The following is a 25422-nucleotide window of genomic DNA, read 5'->3' as shown; positions in this document are numbered from 1 at the left end:
GAATAGGGAAGGAGCAAACTACATAGAGATAAATACAATCTGTGGGAGACGAATGTGCTGAGTAATGTTCATGAGGAGGGGTGAGGTTTAAAGGAAGGCAGGAATCAAACAGTTTATGAAATGCTGAAGTGAATGCTAATTGTTAAAAAACATACATGTACTGGCTATGCTTTGTTTTCATAGGCTATTGGCCCTGAGGCCCTTACAAGCCTAGTCAAGAATTTAGTCCATGTTCCACCAACTCAGCACCTTATGCCACTGTCCAGCAGGGACACAGGTGGAATCCCAGGGGTGTATTTTCAGTTCCCCATCCAGTTATCCAGGTTGCGCTTAATAAGGTTAATGAGGTACTCTGCTTGACGTGGAGATGGGGTCTATTCCACAAAAGGGGGAGTGTCTGAGACACAAATCTGTCCTGCCAACAAGTCCTATTGATGTCACAGACTAGGTTGAGGTCACACATGCAGGTTACTCAAGTGGAGCTTGACTTGCGGATATGCAGCAGTCCCACCAGGACGGGGTCTGAGATTGCTTTGTATGCCAGACAGAGGTCACCTGTAAGGAGTCTGTAGGAGAATGAATACAGGGACAGGGCCTTTAGCCTATCTGTGTAGGGTAGATCTTTGAAGTCCTGGATTCTCCTGGTGAGGAACCTCTGTGGTCTCTCCAGCTGCTGCATGCGCTTTGTGAGGTACATGCCAAAAGGGGCATTGTACTCAATAATGGGTCTTATAAGGGAAAAATAAAGGGATGTTATGACCACTTTGTCTCTGCATGAGATACCCAACTAATGAGGTAGGCCATGTTTTCTACTATTATGTGTACTTATGTCATTGTCCACAATTTAAGAATTTAATAATAGTGCTTAAAATGCATCTTTAGTGTTTTAGAAAAAGAAATGTATCTGTAGTTAGTTTTGAAATACTGATGTGCTAATAGGTCTTTGTTAGTACTTTGCAGACCTATCATATTTATATACTAGATGTATTAGTCATATTTAAATGTGTTATTTGTTCATCTCTATAGATTTCTGCATCACATGCATTTGCTGTATCTATCACAGATAGTTACTCACTGTCTTAAAACCAGCAGTTATCACGTAGACTTTTAACTCTGTTGTTTCAAATAATCTTTACCAGTAATGACTGAATCAAATTACTTTTCACTGTTTATACAAGGTGTATATTATCGACTCCGCTTATACTTCTATTAACCTTATTGCATACAAAATCATACTGTCCCACAGCTGCTCTTGTGTGTATTGATTTCAAGTACTGTAATGTTTCTGGAGTTTTTCCCCTGGGACGCCAATGAAAATGGGTATGTCCTAGATGAATTTTAATTTTAAACAAAATGTAACTAACTAACTAACTAACTAACTAACTAACTAACTAACTAACTAACTAACTAACTAAACTAACTAACTAACTAACTAAATCATTACTATTAATTCAGATATTACCTTACCTAAAATGCTGACTAAATACTATAACACAGTCATTGCAGCATGGGCCAGGTCTCATCCTGTGGCCAGTGTAATTCTTGTTCTGCACCAGACTATGGGCACCAGAGAGCTGACCGAAGTTTCTCCAGCCTTGATCCTGACATCTTTTGTTTAAAACTAAATTTTATTTTTGTTATTAAAAATGTAAACATACAAAAAGTAGCAATTGTATATAAAATGTACAAAGCATACTTTCAATTAAAGTAAAAACTTTTACTAAACTGCATTCGACTTTGTGTAACAAGTTGCACAGCGACACCATAAAAAAACGATACATTAATCACTTGCCTGCTCTTAGGTGGCATAACTTGCCATCTTTGGAGAAAGCAGATGTCTACAGATGGAATCTGCCATGAAGATAAAATTAATTGGAAAATTTAGGCTGGGGTAAGTACTTGGAAATATTGGACTGTGCTGGAATGACAAAACAAAAGGCAGGAGAAAAATAAACCATGTCACTGCTTCAGCAGAGATGCTATAGTAGTGTGGTGTAGCCCGTCTTTGTACACTGTTTTTGTAGCTGTATCCTACTACAGCTATGAAAATACTGACAGAAGAATAAGATTAGAAGCAGATGGGAAACAAACATTCGATAATAATCTGTTTTACTGCGGACCAGTGAATGCAGTGCAATGAACATCTGGCTCTGATCACAGCTAATGTGACCATGTGCATTCGGTCTCTTTCTCTTTCCTTGTCTTCACCCCTACCGAGACATAATTGATAACATAACCACCCCACCTGATTAAGGGGGTGAACTAAATCAGTACTATTGCACCACAGTGTAGGCATCTTTCATGTACTAGACTGCATGTAATAAAACTTTACTTGTGCTGTGCCGGCCTCTGCCTGCAAAGACATGAATACCAGATGGACTGATTGTTGCTCTCCCAGCCTTGAGATCCAATTATGCAAAATTCTTGAAGTTAAGAAGGTAAATGAGAAATAGGCAGTAGAAAGGTTAATAGGCTGGGTTTACTAAAAATACTCTATTGTCTTCTTAGTTTTAGAAGCAAACAAATGCATACATATACTCCTCTCTTTGTACAATTACTCAGGACAATTTGAATGAATTCACTTTACAAAATACACGCAGTTCCTTTTCCTTAACTATTTGGTATTTTGGAGACGAACAGAATGACAACAAATCATGTAGGCTAAAGCATCCTAAAAAATATGCATTTTGCACATTAGTTAATGTTCTTTATTTTAAGCAGAAACTGAGCTTGGGTACACTGGCTTGCTTCTGTCAAGGTTTAAAACTTGTGAGTTCCTAACATTATGGAAACAAACTAGATTTCATGACTTGATTTTTTTTCCATTATATACTAAATTGCTACTGGTGAAGTTTGCCAAGTTTGTACAAAGGCTTAAACAAGTACGTAATTTTTAAATTATATTTATTTTTACATAGTATTATATTTGACAATACCTGCTGTGCTTTAATTACTTCCATTTGCTTCATTTTATTGGCAATAACAATACTAGTTTATGAAATAAAAAAAAATCTCATTTATGGACTTGAGTTTTAAATCCCTACTGCCTGGCATTCAAGACTTGCAGAAAATGTAGTACTTTGAACAGTAATTATGTTTGCTTGTTCCTCTCCATTGTGTCTTAACAGATGGTGTTAGTTATGGCTGAGTATGGAAGTTATGCTGCAAAACTAAATGTGCATTAGGAGCACAAAGGAAGTATACAACCTACCGTCTCAACATATATCTGTAAACACACACACACATACACACACACACACACACATATATATATATATATATATATATATATATATATATATATATACAGAACTTCAAAGAAATTCCTTAGCTACCTCCACCATCTCCATTTATAATCAGTTTCATTGATGTTATGTCAACCCTGTTATATACAAAAAGGGTTGTAAGGGATCTCGACAAAGTTCAGAGTTAGGTTTATTGTGGGCTGCTGACATAGGGTTGCACTACCACTGCAGGCAATGTCAAGTAAGCTAAAGACACTCCTAGTAAACTAATACTATGGCAGTCACATAGCAAACTAATGGAAGATATAGGAATCAAGCACAGGTGTTCTGACATTTTGTGCCTTACAGCAATGTACATGCACATGTTTATTTCACAATACTGTGAAAACAAACTCCTATGGCCCATATTGCTCTTGTTGGTACCATCAGCTACCCTTTTGCAGACACTTCAACCAGTTTTCTATTGAAAAGAAAAAAAAATGGTCCATCACAATCCCAGTGTATGGAGTGTGTGTGTGGGATTCAAGGCCATCATGTCACAAACTAATCTTTTAAAAATAGGTTTTGTACAACATTACTCTCCAGACTGAAAAAAAAAAACAAGACAGAAAACATATCTGACATATCAGACTGTGATAAGTCACACAGCCTTATCTGCAAAACCATAGAATGCATTACTGATCTCATAAACTCAAAGCATTTGGAGCCTGCAGTCTCTTGACCCAAATTGGTGTGGGATTGTGAAGGATAGGTCATGCCTGCTAAATCTGGTTGACTTCTTTGAAAAAGTCACTGAGGTCCTGGACAAAAACAAATCAGTACACATAGCATACTTTGACCTTACTAAGGCCTTTCACAGCATTTCACATTTGGGCATCATTAGCAAGTTAGTCAAACTAAATGCAAACTCCCACATTCCCGCTGGATAACAAATTGGTGTATGAGCAGAACCCAGAGAGTTAACAGGTGGCATACCCTTCAAAAAGGCCTGTTATCACCTGTGTCCACCACAGCCTGTTTCTCTGGCAGCTCACATTTGGTATATAGTTCTCAAACATCACAGGTGATGTGAAGAGCCTCTGGTTGACCAAATTTGCTGACAGCTGCAACCGTGATGTCACTGTAAACTCCATGGATGATGCCAAGGTTTTACAGGAAGGACTAACACATAAAAATAAAGGCTGTCAAGACCATGGTCTCAGGCTAAATGAAACAAAATGCAGTATAGTTACATTTTGAAAATGGGGCACCCATGCTGCTATCACATACGTGGTAATCCTCTCCAAACTGACACAGCAATCAGAGACCTGGGCACACTGTAGACAATGAGCTCTGTTTTGATCAGCAGCTATCCACAAGCATCCAGTCCTTCTGTCTAACTAAGTTAATTACCAGGGGTGCACCTTCTAAGTCCAAGAATGCCATCGGAACTCTACTTGTCTGTCATTATGCATGTTATTAAATATCTCCCTTTGTCATGCACCTATCCAGATACTTGACTTGACTTAACTCAAAAGGCCCTAACGTTTCCTTACTAAAAAGGTAAAGGACATGAGTTCCACTACTTCTGTAGAACATATTAAAGCCACATTCTCTACTATGTCTCATACAGACTCCTTAAGAATGATATCATTCTTACATATAAAGCCTTAAATGACCTTATCCTGTACAAACTTGTTCATGTTCACAAAACTGGGAAAGCCATGAGCACCCACAGTAAAGGCCTCAACATTAACCATAACATAAACAAAAGCTACTGGTGTGATAGATCCCTTACTCAGAGAATTCCATTCCAAGGGAATAGACTACCATTGCAAATTAAACACAGTAACTTTTCAACCTCTTCAAGCATAACCTGGACAGATGGACGGGTAAACATAAATAAACCCTGGTCTCCCCCACAATCCCTTATGGAAAGAGAAAGCAAGTAAAGAGCATTTATGTGACTAAGCTACAAAGATCTTCAAATGCTAAGTAATAACCTATGACCCTATGAAGTTTTTTATATATGGGATGCATGACATTAGTCGTAATGTGGTTTAGTCGACAGCTATCATGACTGACAGGAAATCTGATTGATAGTTGATCAACATTGCATAATACCTGACTTGGGGAATATGCCCTTTCACCAGAATTGTGAGATCTTAGAGTTGGACAATTAAAGTAGCAGAAGGTGTGGGAAGTAGATCACCCCTCCCCTCATGAAGGACTGTAGACATGCTTGCCCTATTGCAAGAAACATGGTTTTGTAGTTACATGCTCTAATGTTATATCTCAGAGCATGCGCTGTATTCCATCAATATTTTTTTCTTTAATTAATTTACATCAACACTTTGAGCCTCGATATACTGCAGTTTCAGTCTTTGTCAGAACACTCATATAAATACATACATAATCATCAGCATCTATCAGAAGTATATGTATCAGGCTATATAAACATCATATGGTCTGGTTTTGTGTATATCAGTGTGCAGTCAGTTTACCAGTCCTGAAGTATTAACCCTCTCTATAAGCAGTACAGAAAAGGCATGTTAACTATGACACTCCAACAATATGTAGCATCATCAGCATTTCCTGATGGAGCTAATCAACTCTGGCAGTCTGGACATCTTGGAATTAACTACTTAACTGACTTCATCTAAAGAAATGGAGCCAATCCCACCACCTGGTTCTGTTACTGCTTCATCATAGGAGTTTCTCAGAAAGTTTCCTTCTACCTTGAGACAATGTACCCAGTTGAGGCTGTTGTTTGCTCATCTTTGTCAGGCCCAGCCTAAGTAATTCCACACCCCCTGAACCACTTTGAGACTGTCTGAAAGTCATTTTCCATGTAGTATCCAAACTCCTCCCACATATTGGCCTTTGACTGTTTTAGCTGCTGGCATCTATCTGTCATGTTTAGATACTCTTCCAACTTGCAGCACATGGAAGACCTTGTCTTTAACTTGAATAATTTCCTCACTTCTGGTGTTACCCAGGGCATTCTTGTGTTGCCAACACATTAAGCATCAAACATAGTTTGATCAAAGCTATTTGCTGGTGCCACCTCAACTGATATATGAGAAATGCTCGTTCTGAGGTGGGAGGTAAACTTATCCTATAAAAAGCATCTACTAGGCATTGCCAGGACACTCCACAACATATATGGGCTTCCTGGAGCTGACCGGATGTTGCCCTAGCCATCTGACCTACATCACCATCATGAAGTGATCAGTTAAAAGCTCAGCACCTCTCTTGACATAACTCCAGAACATATGACTTCTGGTCTGATAGCACAATTACAGCTTTAGTCATTGGCCTTTGACCTAAGGCATTCCTATATCACGACTGCTAAAGAGTGGCCTTGAGTTCAAATATGGTATACGTTATCAACAAACCATAACTAGCTTGAAGTCCATTAAGAGCTCACCATTCAGATTCAGATAATCCAAGACATTCCACCCAGTTAAGCCCAGCTGGGTACCTCCACCATTCCTCACAGCAGTAATGAAGCCTCCCAGTATGATTACAGAGTCTAAAGGTGGTATCATATCTAGCAGCATGCCCATGAGCAGAACTATAGAATCTATAGGTGGTACCCTAGCAAACACCACACCCATGGGTGGGACTACAGAGTCAGCAAATGGAATCTTATAAATAACCATTTCCATAACCTCCAAGTATGCCAAATACCACAAATAGGTGTTATAAGGATATAGACAAGGAACAGAGCTTCCTTTCAGTAACTTGCAACTGTAGTGAGGTTAGCATCTTCTCTACTGGTACAAAATGTAATTGCACAGCATTCAGTGAGGGGCTTATGTGTATCCCCACAATCATCCTGGATCTCTTTTAAGGAGGAATTTCACAGTAGAAGACAGACCACTCCCAACCAAGAGGTCTGACTCTAGAACTAATGTTATATCTAGAAGTAAGGCTCAATATGTTTATCTAGAATGTTTGCATCTCCTGTAAAAGCTCTGGCTCTTTCTCCAACAGTGAACTGAGATTCTACATCCGAAAAAAAAAATTCCATTCCAAGACTCTAAACTCATAATTATAACTGCATTATAATCCTGCCTGTTCCTACCAGCGACTTCACTGCCATTACACCTCATATCCATGCTTCACCCAGCATACAACTTTTTCTGTCTAGACCTAAATGTGCTACAATGTGTTATCCACCAAATCCTGCCAGAGGACACTTCCCTAGCCATGGGTGATATTTGTGTATTTTTGAAAGAATCATAACCTAGAAGACCACTTAGTCAGAGTAGCCTACCTGAAACACAAAAATAAAAATCTTCAGGCAACACACCCGAAGAATCAGAGGGGCACTCATACTTCTTCCTCCTCTTCCTCTTTGCTTGCTTTTGGTGACCACAATTATGTCCTTTCTTAGGATAAATATGAATCACTGTAGCCTGTTGCATTCTTCCATTTACCGAGTTATTCACCTTTTGGACTACATTGCTACAGACCTCCATAATGCACAAAAGTTAATAGGGATTTCTTTATTACAACACACAGGATTTTGAAGAGACTATCCTTTATACTAACTGTGTAGAAAACTACTTGGAATACTATCTGGGTTCAAATAACAAGCAAGCTTAACTTTTTAAAAGGCTAATGTTATGATATTTGTACAATACAGCAATTATCTTTTTCTGTTAGATATTGCATGTTGGTTTTATTTTTGTTTTTTATTTAAAATGTCACAACTTACCTGGTGCTGAACTTGTCTGAATTGCTGTTTAGATTTCTAACGCTGTTAAAAACCTTGCTGCTTTTAGTTTTTATGCAACATTACTTTATAATTAGATGTAACTGATTTAATGAGTTTATCATAAGTAATTAACTGCAGTGGTGCAGCAGTAGTGTTGTTGCCTCACAGCAAGAGGTTCTCCTGTTCGATTCTCGGCTGGAGTGCCTTCTGTGTGAAGTCTGCATGTCCTCCCCGCGGTCGAGTGGCATTCAAAAGACATGCGTGAATGGGCATGCCTTCACTGAAGGTTGGGCGTCGGGCTGGCAACTCGGCACCATAAAAATCTACTGCCAATCATTAGCGGACTGGAGTTCCACTGTGGTGACCCCTAACTGGGAAAAGCCGAAAAGACAAACAACAACAACATCATAACTAATTAACAAGTTCAAGGATTCACAGTGGTGCACTAGTTAGACTTGCTGCATCACAAGAATTGGTTCTCTGGTTCATTTCTTGGCTACTCTACATTCTGTCCTCCCGATGTCTGAATGGGTTTTATTGGGTAGTGCAATTTCTTTACAGATGTGCTGTAGGTGAATGGGTGATCCTACAAATTGCCCAAAAAGTGTTTTTTCTGTGTGTGTGTGTGTGTGTGTGTGTGTGTGTGTGTGTGTGTGTGTGTGTGTGTGCTTCCTGAAGTAGGTTGGTAGCCTATCTAGGATTACATCTCTGTCTTGTACCTAGCACCACTTACTGCTTTGACTGGCTCCAGCAACCAAATGACTCTAAACTGGATAAAGCAAGTATTCAAGAATGAGTAAATGAACAATTTAATTAGTTTAGCAAGAGTTTATGTGATTTATTTAATCTGGACTTGCTCACAGTGATTGGATTCTTTTTAAAGATATATAGTACCTCTTTTTTCCATTGCATAATTTACTCATTTTATAACTAATCATTGTGACTTATGTTTCACATTTCCAGTAGATTTATGCCTCATTGCAATAAATATTTGAATATAGCCTTTAATATTATAGTAGAACTTTGGGGCTTCTTATTTCAAATATGATGCCAAAAACAGACGGTCCTGAAATTTCAGAAAAATGTAATTAAAAAAGTGAATTGCAAAACTCCATGATACATCATGAAAGCACTTTTCTAGTGAATGTGTGGTCTCTTGCACAACCACCCCCCACCCCTGGTACTTGTATGCACTAACTTTGTGATTGTTGTATCTCAGACTAAAGAGGGATACCCCAAGGAAATCATTCATGGAATATATATATATATATATATATATATATATATATATATATATATATATATATATATATATATATATATATAGATTTACCCATATGCACATCTGTAGTTTCAATATTCTGAGGATCACAGATACAATCCTTAGAATTTCAGCAGGCATCTAACTTGGCAACAGCTTCCATGGAATTTTTCATCCATATTATTTAAGAAGTCTCCCTAATCATTTTTTTTTGACAGTAGAGAGTTTGTGTTGGATAGGCTAAGAAGGGTGCAATAATCATAATGCGATTGCTGTAGATTAAGAGTTATAGTGTCATGTTACTTTAATAGTGATGATAAGACAGGACTTGGCAAACAACAGCAGGTAACACTTTTCAGCATGATGTCTAGTATATACTTCCTCCCTTGTGGGAGTATGTTTAGTTTAGTCTGCTGAGACTGTAGTTTGTATAAACTCCAGTCAGATTATTGTCTCTAAATGGAGAATTTACATAATCTCTGACATATATAGAGACACTGTCGTATCTTCCTTCTGGTCTGCAACAAAAGCCTGAGATCAACCATGGGATTTGTAGAACATAACACTATTGAACTAGGTCACATACAGATCAAACTTTCTTCATTCCTGAAAGTGAGAAATGCTTCCAAATTATTCATATTATTATTATTATTATTCAAGCTGCTTGCATTTAGCAAAGCTACCCTTCACTTCTGATCTAATGGCGGGATATTGCATCATGTCGTTTTTGTGTTTGGACTTGGTGTACATCTGAAAAACTACTATTGGGATAGAAATTTTCTTGCTCATTGTATGCACTCTCATTTGTGACAGGTGCAAGTCTATTTAGCACAGAGCAATTTGGGTGATTGCACATCTCACTTCAAGATTGTAGGCCTAATTATGGTACCAAGTTCTAAACCAAGAATTGAAGGTCAGAAGTTAGTTCTACATTGAGATGTGGAAGTGAGGCAAGTATCTCATTATATTAATGGATGTTACTCTTGCGTGCCAGATTGTTTTATAATCTCTCATTGCCTTTTGTGCATCTCATGAATAATTAATCCCACCAGACTGCTCATACTCATATGAACATTGATAGTGTATAAATGAACAAATTTCAACTGGGAAACAGTTCAGTCAATGTAAAATCTCTTTAAGGACACTAGTAAAATCTTTGCAATAACTTTCATTAGGCATAATCCACTACAAATGCATTTACGTTTAAATACCTTTTAAAAAAAAATCACATGATCAACAATCTAGTAAAGTCACATGGTCAGTTTCAGCTAACATTAAAATCACATGACCTAATATACAAAATTCTAAAAAGTCATTCAACTTACTTTATTATAATTTTTTTAACACTGGTTTTATTGTCACAGTTCCATTTAAATCTGAAAAAAAGATGTACTTTAAAAAAGTAAGATCCATTTTAGCTCATTGTTTTCTGTCATATTAATTAAATCACCACCTCTCAAGCGTTCATGTATGACTTGAAGAATCTGTTTCATTAATATGCTTATAAAGAGCATTAGTAAGAATCTGCCTATTTATTTCTGAAAGATGACTACTTATCCGTTTCTGAAGCTTATTGTGAAAGTTTTACTAGTGTCATTAAAGAGATTTTAATTCATCTGTTGTGTTTACCATCAAACTTCTTAGCCCATATAAGGAGCTAAAAAATCCTTTGCCACTTTTGTAAACAGTCTTGTAAAGGGAATTGTTCTCAGCAGTTCTGCTTGTCTTACGATTTCTTCCCTGACTTTATCGGAATGCAGATATGTAAGCATGAGTCTTTGCATCTTTTGCTGTCTGAATATCTTCTCCCTACTCTGTGAATACACTCTATAATTGTGACTCTAATCCCTGGTAATTTGAATTTTTCCTGTAGGAATTCATTCACAAACTTTTCCAGTTCCAATTCTGATATTCTTTTCTCTATTCCAATGAAATCTTAGATTGCATCTTCTGGATCTAGATTCCAGGTCATCCAGCTTGTCACTCTGTCCACGTTACGTGTCTCCAGCACTCTCATTTTAGCACTGTTGTCCATCGGCTTTGATCTCAGTGCAGATTTGTCTTTCTCCAGCCCATGTGGCTTTTTTAGTATTTTCTGCACTGCATGCTACTGGCCGACATCTACACCTCTTATTGTTTCAATACTCTCTGTTACATTAAGTAGCTCCTGGAACAAAATGCACAGTTGCCCCCCACCCCCAACTACTGTGCAGAGATTTTGCTACAGCTTCAACAATTTCGCTTCATGAGATACTTCTTAGCACTGTCTAGAGTGGTGTGACTGTTAACAAAAGCATGCAGTAACACCTTGACTATTATATTTTGGAGGGGAAACAATGGATATTTCACCTGCTGAAATGTATAATTTGGTTAAGCAGTACATTTTCATACACACACAGCAAAAGCAAACAATCAAACTCATATAAATTTATAGATACATATGTATGTGTGTGTATATATATATATATATATATATATATATATATATATATAAACATACACATGGCAGTTTACAGTGTCTCTCTTTTTCTTTCTCTCTAGCTTCATAAGCTCAGTTGCTAAGCTTATGAATGATGATCTACTGACCTAAAAGAAGCTTATTAGATTGTTCTAACTCCATGGTAATAGTTTTATACTACACACACACACACACACACACACACACACACACACACACACACACACACACACACACACACACACACACACAATGTGCTCGCATGAATTAGTGGCTTTAGGTATATACCTAAACTTTTCCTTTCAGTCAGACCTCTTGAGTCGGTTAAACTTTAAAAAGGCCCAGTGGGGGGCTAAGAGTTTGAGTAGAGCCATAGAGAACATAACCAGAGTGATGGATGAGGACCCCATCATAAGGACTCCAACTTCCTATCCCTATGTTGATATATAAATTGACTTGCTATACAGGTTTAATGAAGAGAAAGAGTATGTAGCAACCAAGTATGTATGACCTGATTGTTCCACAAACAGCCAAGTCAGCTGACAAAGAAGTGAGGGATAAGCTTTCAAAAGTGCATTTTTATCAACAGATTAAAAAAAATCACACCACTCATTAGGTCAGTGATCCAGTTAGTAGATTTAAAACATTTACTTAAATAAATACCTATTTAAGAAAAATTGTCCAAGGTCTAGCAAAAATTCTGCACAACAGTATGTATGAGTGTGTGGGGAGGGTGCCATCGAACCTAATCAAGGTGGCGGTTTAATCCCAAAGTTGTGATAAAAGTTTCTGTAGCACTGTGGCATTTACCTTTGCTTGTTTTCTGCTCCCCAGTCTGGCACTCCCTCAAGGTCCTAACAGTCACGTTCTCAAAAAAAAACAAAAAAAAAACAGGTCCATTCTCTTGTCTGCATACCGATCTGGTGCTCCTTCCTTCTCTCCTAAGAAGGTGTATCATTGTCTATAATGCCCTCACGCTCTAAGTTCCCTTTTCTGTTGTGTATCTTTTCGATGTTGTGATTTTACCAAATGTTTTTTTCTCTTGAACTTAACTGTGCATGTTATCTTATTAGCATGCGTTCATAAAAGTGAAAAGCTAATAATATTACAGAACTCACTAGCAGTACCCTGAGCAGCAAACTTATTTGTGTTACTGAGGGCAACATCCTAGTCTGTTTCATAAGTAAATCATTTATTGCATCATTGTATTATGTTCAATGATAATGTATCATTATAAAGTTTTCTCTTAAGTTAAGGATGACAGCATTATGATATCTGTTATTTACAAAAGATATAACCATGGATGGGAATCAGAAATATCCTAGGTTTGTTGGTACGACAGGTAATACCACGCCATCCCTAATCAAATTACAAACTAAATTCCCCCTAACTGTTGATTAAAATACATAACATTTGGGCATATGCATCTGACACTGACTAAGCTACTGTCACTGCTATACTGTTAATGTCATGTTAGAGTTTAAGATGTATATCAGAGATATAAAGTCACATGACTTTAAGACTAGATATTTTTATATTTTGGAATGTATGTTTGATCATGAGGAAGTATGTTAGATTTGTCCATTTTTTCACAGGTAATTGCACATTTGTTCAAGTTCATCTCCAGTGACAGAATGCTTTGTTGAAAGTAACTACTCTTCCTGAGGTCGAGCACATTCAGAGGATTTTACATTACGTAAAACTGCATGAGGCGAAGCCACTGATCGCAAGGGAAGGGGCTTTTACATTGTAATCCATCACAATACACTAGTAATTCTTTACTATAGTTTGAAAGCTATAGTGTTGTATACATAGCAAGGTGTGACGGCCGTGCCCTGGCCCAGCAATCAAGGAGCCTCAATCCTCACCACTAACACCAGAGAGGGCATCTCATATAGCAGAAAGGATAACAAGTACACACAGTAAAGTACAATTTCCCTTAAGTGCACACAGAGATCACAGTCAGTCTGGGGCTGGTTGCTCCCTTGCTCTCCAGGTCCCCAATAAGACTCCCCACTGGCACAGCTATAGGGTTCAGATCTCAGCCTAGCTGGCAAGCTAACCTCCAGTACCCTCTCTGTCCCAACAGTGCTTTGTGTCCCTGCCCAGGTAGCTGACACAACACACACACACGTTGAGATAAGTATTTATACAACTTCACAGACACTCCTGGGAAAGGCTGACACAGATTCTCCAGTTGTGCCCCTTTACCCAGACTATACGGTAGTAATTTCTACCACCACCAGCTAATACTTATCAACTACCCAAAGGCCTTTAAAAGAGAGTCCAATTATTACTGTGCAATATTATTATCCAATTGGTAAATGTGACTAAGCAATCAAGGTTTATTGGAAGGGCTTATTACAGGATCACTTATAAGCATGCAATGTACTCTAGAGCTTACTTATCTCTACACAAACCAGCCACAGGTAAAAGGTTTTAAAATATTTAATTATAAATAATTAAAAACACAAGACAATACTACTACACCACAGTGATATCTAAGAGTCCAGAGATCACACAGAAACTTAAAACAATACAGTATGAAAGTTCTGATATAACAGAAAAATACAAGTCTAATCTTTATAGTCCTAGCTATTTCTACAAGAAAACATACTTCTAAGATACTACTTACATAAAGAGAGCATAAGGCAGTTCTGAAGGTTGGATATCAAGATCAAAATGCTTACAGTCTCTCTCTCAACAATAGGTTTTAACATCACTTACACATTTCTGCTGGGCCCTCCCAGATTACATCATTTTGACACTTAAGTTTTCCCAGTATACACATTACATCATTTTGACACTTAGTCTGGAGGTCTCAGGCCAAAAGGCTACATTATTTAACAATCTAACACCTGCTCAGTAAACTACAAAAATAAAAGACATTTCACATGTACACTTTAGTAATTATTCTTTAAGTTAGAACAATAGAAAGAATGTGTTTAGTTAGCCTCTTTGGCACCACTATTTGGATCAAAAGGGTATACAAGACATAATTTTAACTTCAAAAGAACAGATGAAATGCTTGGCTTAGTTTTCCTTACACCAGATGGCAATGTTGCTACAATCTTGAAGTTCACATTTTACAGTGTTTTATTTCATTTAGGAACACAAGCCTGTATTTTACACTTATATTTACAAATGATAGAATTATGTATCACATTCTATTTAACTAGGCTGGCAGCCTTCGCCCATCTTTCCCCAATCTTCACACAAGGCATGGATTATGAGAGCACACTAAGCATGTTCTTAGCTTAAGTATTCCATACCAGTGTTCTGATTCTACAGCAAGGTACTACCTCCCTGAGTCGCAAAATTTAGTTTAGTAGCAGACACATTCTGCAGCTTGAATTGAAAAGCACAAGTGGGCCAAGCCTCAGATATGTAAAAATGTTAACCCTTGTGTCGCTAAGCTTTAAGCTATGTGGATACATGTTGCACTAATTAGTAACTAATGAATAAGCCTGCTGTGGTTTGCACACTTTACATCAGACCTCTCAGCTGTACCTCTTTTGGAGGTAAGTCCCTATTTTCATGATTAATTTACCCATTCACATAATCTTCTGATTACCTGTACCTGTCTGTCATGAAATTAAGGTATGCTCCTATTTTCAGGGTTTATTTATCCCTTCACTCAATTTTTCAAATCTCCCCTGGTCACACATGATCTAGAATGATCAGGAAACCAGATGTGACCAACATACAGGTGGTACCCAAAATTTAAAGAAAGTGGACTTGCATGTTACATCACCCTTTTTCAGAAGCAAAATGAAATGAGTTTGTGATACAGATTCTTGCAGTATCATTTATTAAGATCTACACATTTTACACTGTATTTTTGCCATTTTGTTGCTCTCATTTTTTCCTACATTTTTGTTTCTAAGTAGCATTCCAGAAATCTACTAGATGTTGGAGGTGTTACCTGCTATTCAAAATGTAAATCTTATGTTAATTAGGTGTCCAGATTTTTGGCTGGCTGTACGTACTTTTCTAGAGACTTTTTTTCTATTTTTGATGTTTATAAATTAAGAGCTATGCCCGACAGGCACCTCTTACATGACTTGCTGACTCCCCACAGAAGGTGGCCATGTTTTACAATACTGCAGCCTATGGTACTCACAGTTAAGATGGAGGTGTCAGAATACTACATGGGGTCTCCCAGTATAAGGATAAAAATCTTTAGTTTCAAAAAGCACTTGTCAGCTGACTTGGCTGTCCATGGCACAAACAATGTGCAATCAATACATAGTATGGCTTACTCAATTTAATCTACACTGGAGAGAGCTGGGATCAGCCTTACCAAGATGGTCGTGCAATCCAACAGTCTTGCCCATAAGAAATTTGTGGCAAATGCCAAACTGTCTTTGAAAACCAAGGAAAGAACAAGGAATATATAAAATCAAGTGGCAAAGGGAAAATTGAGCAAACTGCAAGCAAAAGAATTTTGCAAAATTATGGCAAAGAATAGAGTAAATTGCAGAAGATAAGAATACCTGAAAAGAGTATTTGCAGGCCAATAGAAAATGAATGAGTACAGATAACTACAGGGAGTTTTATTTATTTATTTGTTTTTGTTTTGTGGGTTAGAGCACTGATCTCCATGGACCTTTTTCAGACTCAGCCCGGGAGCAGTGTCTGGTTAAGTGATTTGCTTAGAGTCACACATATAGGCAACTGAAGCTGAGAAAACTAAACTCCACACCACTGGATCAAAGGAAATAACTCATTAACAGATCCTTAATCCTCTAAACCAACTGCCACACACAGAAAAATTGGAGAAAACAAAATCCTAACTTGCAGATTGCTAAATAAAATGTGAACAATGGAGAATGAACTAGAGAAGCTCAACAGAAGTGTGAATGATCAGTAGAACAGAACACGGAGGTGGAAATCTCTGAAGTGCTTGACTCTTAGAAACTCAGTAGAAGACCACAAGCTGTAAGGCTTCTTTATGCAGAACATTGTAGCACTTCTATATCCACTTAAAGAAGTGGACTTTGTGATGAGGATAATACATGCAGTGGGATACAACAGGCACTTGGTGACCCAGTAAAACAAGTAACCTTCAGACTCCACCAATGCTCACATGTGGAATGTCTGCATATTCAATCAAGACATCTCAGACTTTATGGTCAGAATAGCAGAGCAATCAGAATCCTGAACAAACTTTTCTGCAGGTCTTCTGGGTAATAGAAAAATTATTCAACAAAGTCCAAAAAGAAACCAGAAGTATGGGGTTGTACAATATGGACACATATTTTTGTTTGAAATTAAGGGTGAGGCATGGGAATGGTTTCAGAATTAAGACATGTATAGAGCAGTAGTAGAGCTGAGGCAATCAGACAAAGAGCATGATAGCCACAGTCAGAAAAAGACAAAGACAGATTTAGGATCAAAGAGGACAGTGAGCAAAGCAAGTGGGGACTGGACTGAAAAAATGCTAGTTTCAAGGGATACAAGCAGGAAGTGAGGACTGGAAGCCACAAAATCACAGGGAATACCATGCAGCTGAAAGGTCAAGGCATGAAGGTAGACCACATGGTCTATGTGGTAAACAACAACAGGCAACTAGAAGTGAAAGGAACAGAAGCCAGATCAGATACTGGCAAGAAACAACACAGAACAACTGGTCTAGGATGGTAATGAAAATGATGTATTCCACAGTTCAGGAGAAGAAAAGTACAACTGGGAGAACTGGAAAAAGGTAAGGAGACAAGAAGATTTGGAGGCATAATAGCAAGTGAAACGTGGGAGTAACATTCAAAGTTAAATGAAATGCAAAAACAAAAGTAGCTGTCCAAAGACAGTGAAAAGCAATCAAAAATGAGGGAACCCCACGGACAAAAACTTGAGGCACTGTGATCATGTATTCAATTCCTAGTAAGGGAATTATAACTAGGTACTGAAAAGAAAAAGTTGTTTAAGTTAAGTTACAGAGCACATAGTATCAACCAGATGGTGATGGGGTAATTAAAAAAGTTTTTTATATATATAACTTCATGTTACTCAAACTGTTTCTTTTTCACTAAATGCAAATATTACAACTAAAGTGTTGCTAGAATTTAAAGTATTATTGAACAGGCAGAGAAGGGATTAGAAATACAATAAAAGTATGTGGGTATGTGGGAATCATTCCAGCACTGGCACAAAACTGAAAAAAAACAAAGTAAAATTATATGCTAAACAGGGGCATGGGTAAACAGGAGGAAGAGGTAAAGCACAGTAAAACACAAAATAAAACTATAGCCCAAGTGGAGGGGGAGGTGGGTAAACAGGAAGAAATGGTACAGCATGGCCATGAGTCAAGAGGTAGTTTGGACATGGACATAAGAATGCATACATAATTGGGTGGACAAGTTGGACTGTATGAGAGATAAGTGAAAAAATACAGAATACAAACTAGCTGGAGCAGCACAGCCTGAATCATGGGATGAAGTTTAATAATGAGTGAAAAAACAAGTTAGGAAATGTACCCAGAAACAAAGTGAACTAGTCAGAAAAAGGAGCATTACAACAACAGGGTGAGGAGAACAAGCAGAGAGTGTTAGAAAATGGAAGAGAATGGAATATGCTAGGGAAAAGACTCAGGCATGGAGAACAGAAACACAAATCAAGAACTTCAGGGAGAAAATAATCAATATGAGTGACCACACAGGGCAGGTGGGAAGATGCAGAGAGGGAGTCTAGTGAGAAGGAAGCCAACAGAATGAAGAGGAGAAGACCAAAATAACAGGTAGCAGAGGGCAGCAAAAAATGGAAGAAAAAAGCCATGAATCAGAGAAAAAGAATGGAATGGTGAGTGTTAAGGTAAGTGGAAAGATGCAAAAATGCTGACCGCATTTGCTGGGTATAGGCACAAAATGTGCAGAGGATAGGAAAGGAGAGATGGAAGCCACTGTAGCCTAGGACTGGGAAGGCTGGACAAGGGGAAGAAAGTAAGGGAGGAATTTGAGGTTACAACATAGAATGTGTGTGTGTGTGTGTGTGTGTGTGTGTGTGTGTGTGTGTGTGTGTGTGTGTGTGTGTGTGTGTGTGTGTGTGTGTTTCTGCTGTCTGTGTCTATATACTGGGGGAGTGGTACTTCTGGGAAAAGGAAAATAAATAGATGGAGATGCAAGAGGTAGGGCAATTATATATCCTTTTTCAAGACACCAAGATCAAAATAGATGTGGTTAAGCAATACAGCAAAAGCATACATTTTAAAGCATGAAACAGGATGGTGGGGTTCATGAAAGAGATCTAATTTTGGAACATGGGTAGGAAGGCAGTATCAGTGTCTGGATCCAGCAGTTTATTACATGTCTACCTGTAAGAGTGCACTATTTAACCAGCTATGGGCTCTGTAGCAATCAGAGCCCACCACTTACTTTACTGGACAGAGCGTACCTGCAGGGCATTTCCAGAATACTTTATTTATAATTGTGCAACAGCCTTACAGATTAACAGTGCAGTAACAGACAATGTCAGGATCCATAAGAGGTGCATACCATAGTCCACAAAGCCTGCTCCACTAACACATTTCATCATACCCCTCATGTTACCAAGAATAACAGAGTACCTCCTGCAGACTTTGAAAAGAAAAGATATAGGGGTTCCTATTAAATGATCTAAGATGCATTCTTTCGAATGCGTCTTGATCGAACTTGAAAGCACGAAAAGGAAAAATTGCGAAACGGCATATAAGCAAATTCTTTTCCTGGGAAAGAAATCGCTTGGCCGCTTCCGTTACTTTGCTATTTTCGTGACTGTAGTGCGATCTCGGAGTTGAATGATTATTAAAGCTGAAACTTTGCATTTGAAACTGTTTAAATAACAACATTTGATATGAGCAGTATGAGAATGGTGAAAGATATATATATATGCAAATATGAGCAAGTATGCTCTAGTAATCACGCCTCAATAAGATGCATTTTGTGGCGTCCCTTGAATAGTAACGTTACCACACGTTCTCATGCATAATGATCAATGTTAGGTTGTTGACATTGGGCATATATGATTAGAGATTTATACTTTTTAGATATTTTGAATATATTTATATGATAGATAAATGTTTTAATGATTTGTTTTTATGAATTAGGACCCATATATTTTGTTTAATATAATTTTTAGTTAACCATAGTATATATTCTAAAAAAGGATAGATAGGATGCTAGCGGTAGAATGTCCTAGCACAATGTCTAATGTTTTAATAAGTAGCACCTTTATGCCTGGCTAATATAAGTTTTTGGCTAACTATAAAATTTATAAAAGGGTTAATATATAAAGTTATAACCCGTAATGTGATATATCTGTTTCGTTGTTAAATTGATTTTAACAGATGCTATGTTAGATTCATTACGGGAAACAGTATGAGGCACTTTGTGTTCTGGACCCGCCAACAATGAATAGTATATTTAAACAGTTTTCAAAAATATATTGGTTTTCTAGCCATGTGGTAGTCTCTAGATATACCTGATGGAAATACTACTGACATGTTCTTGTGAATATATTTTGATGATTGAACTTATGCGCCCTGATATAGGCACAAAAAGCTATATATAAAAAGTTTATACTAAATAGAATTTTGAACCTGTCTTTTTAAATGTGGAATGACCATTGTTTTAATTAGATAGTTATTGGCTGCTTAATTATTTAATTGGTATGATTTTTCTGTATATAACCTGCAATGGTTTTATGTGCTTTGTAACCTGAGGAAGCGCACCTGTGTGCAATAAAATCGTTTTATTTATTCATGGTGGTTCCTGGCAGTTTTCTATATCTGCGATCTCGGAGTTGGTATATTTAAGTAGGGGTTGAAGTCCCCCACTTTATGTAATGTTTTAAAATTTTATTTTTGTTTTGTGGAACAGCAATTTTTTTTCCCTTGGAATAAAATCGTTGTTCTAAGCGTTTGAGATTGTAAGCTTTCACTTACATGGGTTCGATAAATCATCGTTCGCTTTTTTAAGCGTTCGATGATTTAACATGGACCCAAGATATAGTATATATGTAATGAGTAGATCAGTACTCTGCCTCTGATTCACGACTGCGGTACAACTGCAGGTCAGCAGTGGAGGAGTACTATGCACCTACGTTGTAAGGTCACTAAACGTATGACTGAAGGAGCTCAAGAATCCATCCAAAGTTGAACAATCATTAACTCTTAATGTTGTACACTATGAAGCAGGCAATATCTCAACAACAAGTGTGACACTTAGGTAATCATAAATTCAGAACTGAGGGTTCTAGTACAACAGTGCAAACACCCCTGAGCAAACTGCCTATCACTGAGAAACTACAACACTGATTTGGATTATTTTTACCTTTACTTTGTGGCAGTTACCTGATGAACAGATAATAACACAAAACACAAAAGATGAACGAAGTGTCAGTGCTGACCTTTTGGATGTTGGTCCCCAGGGCTTCCCAAAGCAGGTGGAGAACCCCACAGGCTTGAAGAATTTTGTGTTTCTACTCCACTTTTAATCAGATGGCTGAGGGACTGCAAGTTGTTGATGGCTGTGTGTGGACTTGAAAGTAGCAGCACCTGTGAGACAGAAAAAAAAAGATGTGGTTATGTAATGCTTACTCATTTGCAGAATAGCTTAAGAAATCCAGCAGTTTCATTGCACAAGATGCTCACAGACATCTACCAACAGACAAAGCTAGGCATATTTTTCCAGCATTTCTGTTCCATGTCTTTCAGATCTTCATTTCCACTATTTCATAGTACAGATACTAAAATTTTCTCATCTAGCTTCAGTAAATTAGAAAACATTTTCTAACACTTCACCTACACTTACTGGATAGCATTTCATTATAGCATTCTATGCTGCTTGATACAATGTTGCTTCTTGCTTTACAACACTCTAGGCTGCTTGTTACAGTGTTGCCCCCTTACTTCATTACATTCTAGGCTGCTGACTACAGTGTTCCTCCTTATTTCATTACATTCTACGTTGCTTGCTACAATTTTCTCCCTTACCTCACTACATTCTAAGCTGCCTGATATAGTGTTGCCTCTTAGGTTAACAGGTTCATAGGTGTATAATAGGCTAATGACCACTATGGCCCTTAAAAGCCAAGCTGTGCAACCCAAATGTGACCCACAGATTTGATTTATATTTGATTTATAGGGGGTGATTTATTGACTGCCTCTGTCCATCAGAGACACAGGAGCCAGACCAGGGTGAATTTTCGATTACCCATCCATTGTTCCAAGTTGCACTTAAATAGGGATAGGGAGGAACTCTACTTCACAGAGATGGGGAGCCTGTTCCAGAAAATGGGAATTCTCTGAGAAACATATCTGTCTCTTCAACACATCCTATTTATGTTGCAAGCAAAATTTAGGACTTTTAATCTTGCACTTCTGATGCTGTTTGTTTTGTGAATTTGCAAAATATTCATCAAAACAGAGTCCAGGGATGTCTTATATGCCAGGTAATGATCACCTCTCAGAAGTCTGTATGATACCAAGCAAAGAGTCAGGGCTTAGAGTTGATTAGCATAGGACATTGTGTTTACTTCCTGCGGTGGTGGTGCTGCGGTAGCGTTGTTGCCTAACAGTCAGACATTGTCCTGTTCGATTCTCAGCTAGAGCGTCTTCTGTGTAGAGACATGCATGAATGGGTGTACCTTCATTGAAGGTTGTGCGTCAGAGCTGGCAACTTGGCACGTAAAAATCTACTGCCAATAATTAGCGGACTGGAGTTCCGCTGTGGCAACCCCTAACCGGGAAAAGCCGAAAGACACAACAACAGCAACAACATTCTTTTTGTAAGGAACCTTTATGGACATTCCAGTTGCTGCATGTATCTGGTCATGTACATACTGAAGGGACATTATATTGTATGAGGGACCTGATGACAGCCAAGTACAATGATATAATGACCTCTCTGGACCTAGATAACATGCTCTTGGTTATAAGTTGAGCAACTTAGTAGGATTTTCTTACTACCTTGGACACATGTTGGTTGAAGGCTACATTACTATTTACATGAGTTCCCAGATCCCCAACTAGTGAATCAACTTTTAAGGGTGTTTTATTGATGACATAGTTTCCCCAGGTGGCAGACTTCCCAAAAGGTACAACAATGCATTTCTTGGTACTGAGTTTTAAGCTATTAGACCTTCCTGAAGGGTATTCTCATCTTTCTGGGATTCAATGACTGCTTCCAGTTTGCAATTATCTGCAAACTTGGTTAGCCAGAGGCCTCTGACATTGGTTTTGACATTTGAAAAGTAGAAGTGAAAGAGCAGTGAGCCTAGTACAGAGCCCTGGCGGTTCTACTGGTGACCAGCATCTTTGTGGAGGTGGCCTCACTGATTCTAACTGCCTGGGACCTATCAGTGAACTAGCTAGCTAGATATCCAACTTGTTATAAAGGGGTTTATACCTAGTTCTGTAAGCTTGTTGACAATGCTTAAGTGGGGTATTTTATCAAATGCCTTAGCCAGATCTAGCTAAACAGTATGCACAGTTTTTCTCTCATACATTGCCTTAGTGACCTTTTCAAAAAAGTCAACCAGATTCAGTAAGCATGGCCTTCCTTTGACAAAGCCAAACTGTGATGGATCCAGTGTATGGAGGTCTCCTATGTTCTTGTTGCTAACTTCAATGATAATGTTTTTCTATGGCTTTGCAAATAAGACTAGTCAGACTAATGGGTCTGTAGTTTCAAGATATGTTGAAAGTACTCCCTTTCACAGTCATCAATCCACATGGAACAAAGCCTGTTTTAAGACTTTAAACTTCAGTATAACTCCATGGGTTGTGATAAGTCATATTTTAGACAATTCAGGAGACATCCTGGGATGCTACTGAGACCCACTGAGGCTGTGTTCTTGGCTTGGGTGAGAGGAGCCAGAACATGATCCTAGTTATAGCTGGAAGGGTTACATTGGGGGTATTATTGGGGGGATGGTTGGGGTGATAGGGGGGTAAAGTTGGAACTAAATTTGTCCGCTAACATGTTTGCTATATTGATAAGTTTGGTGAATGTGCCACCATTAGCCATCAGTTCAGCACATTACTATGTGCTGCACTTCAGGTTTCTGACCTGTAGAAGGCCTTAAGGATATTTTTCATCTGTGAGGATATCTTAACCTCAAATTTAGTTCTGCTTGACATAATTAGCCCTCTTAGTTGCCTATTTCCTTTGATGAGAGAGTTTTATCTTTATGGGAATTACCCTTCCTGATTTTTGCAAATTTTTTTTTTCCTTTTATTGTATATCCTGTTTAAACTGAGATGCCACCAGAGAGGTTTGTTTCTGAAGCTAGTTCTGGGATTACTTCTGGTAAGTGAAGCAGCTTCTATGTAACCGTTAACATGGTTGTACAGAGTTTCTCAGAGCAATTAAGCATAGGTTGGTGTGTTCTTCTGTTTTGGAGGGGCAATGAATTTTGACAAACCATCATTCAATAACAAGTAATTTGTGATGGAACATTTTCTAACTATTACTGGTTTTATGGGAATACAGAGTTGATTTTGAAGGTGACAGCTTTATGGTTGGACCTTACCAGGGAGTAAATTTAGTTATCTATTTTTTATTTATATATCCTATTCACACTAGGCTGGTAGACACTTTTGAGGGGAGACTCAGTGTGTTATTTATACTACTAGGGGAAATTTGGCCAGGGCATCAGGGAACTTCACCTACTTGTCATTGTTGCAAGTGGGACCCATTTTACAAGAACACTTCCTGTTTCCATTCAAGGCACAGAAATGGCCCAGAGAAACAGGGAGGCAGATGGAGAGAGAGAAAGCAATGATGGAGTGATTTGAGAAATGGAAGAGAAAGCAAATATTGAGGAAAAGAGAATTCTGGGAATATGTTTCAAAGACATCTGCTTGATGGAGACGAGTAGGCAAATGATGGATGCATAATTATACATATGCCAAGGATCTTAAATGTGGAGAGAATAGGGGTATTATAAAATATTGGGGACAACCTAACACATATTTGTTTGGTTTTTTTTTGGAAAAGAAGGACATTAGATAACTAACTGTGACAAAAAAACATTTAAAGGGACAAGCACAAAATAAAAGTTTCAGGATTGGTATAATGGTTAAGGTGTTTAACTCACAAACACAAGGTACAGTGTATGATTCGCACCTTTGGGAAAGAAAATGTGTTGGCTTAAAATGGCCTATTAAGAAAGCTAGCCTAGTAATTAGCTATGAACTTATGAAACCATGAATCTAAGTAAAAGGGAAAATGAAAACTTTAGAGAGATTTCTATAAATGTGAATAGTATTAAGGATATAGTAAGAAGAAAAGGAATTTTGGAGTGGTGTGGTGCATGCGCTGTAGATGCAATTACATTAGAAGACACAACATTTTTAACAAATGAAGAAAGATTATAAACAGGAAAAAGTATGGGGATAAAGATAAACTAGAATTTGTGAAATGAGAGATGTTCTGCAATAGCTGTATTCAGTAGAAATACAGTAAAGATATTAGATATAACTTTAGCAAAAATGGGAAGATTAACCATTGTAGATTTAAAGTGGAAAGAACAAGTATATAGAATTACAACATTATATGTTTATATTAATTGTAAAGAAAAAGACATGTTATTTCATCATATTTTAGACTGTGTAGTGATAAATATAAATATTATAACAGGAGACAAGTGTAAAAAGAAAGGAAGTGATTCAAGAAAAATATCAGAAGTTATAAGATGTGGTAAGTTAAATCTTTGGGACCAAAATTCATGGACTTGAAAAAGGGGTATTTATAGAACTGAAATCCATTATTTTATA

General features: G+C 37.7%; 1 protein-coding gene across 3 annotated transcripts in view; it reads right to left on the bottom strand.

Moving 5' to 3' along the window:
- The window catches only part of LOC122799279 (EMI domain-containing protein 1-like), a 1823504-nt gene that overhangs the window by 766969 nt on the left and 1031113 nt on the right, over positions 1 to 25422 (bottom strand). For all 3 annotated transcript variants that reach the window (XM_044068236.1, XM_044068235.1, XM_044068237.1), the window contains one exon: positions 21051 to 21198. In XM_044068236.1, the coding sequence (XP_043924171.1) occupies positions 21051 to 21198 (148 nt within the window). The remainder of the gene's footprint in view (positions 1 to 21050; positions 21199 to 25422) is intronic.

This window comes from Protopterus annectens, chromosome 4.part0 (assembly GCF_019279795.1).
Source record: "Protopterus annectens isolate FY-2018-M chromosome 4.part0, PAN1.0, whole genome shotgun sequence".
Taxonomy (NCBI): Eukaryota; Metazoa; Chordata; order Ceratodontiformes; family Protopteridae; genus Protopterus; species Protopterus annectens.
The sequence above is the reverse complement of the archived record's forward strand: the minus strand, read 5'-3'. Positions and strand labels throughout refer to the sequence as shown.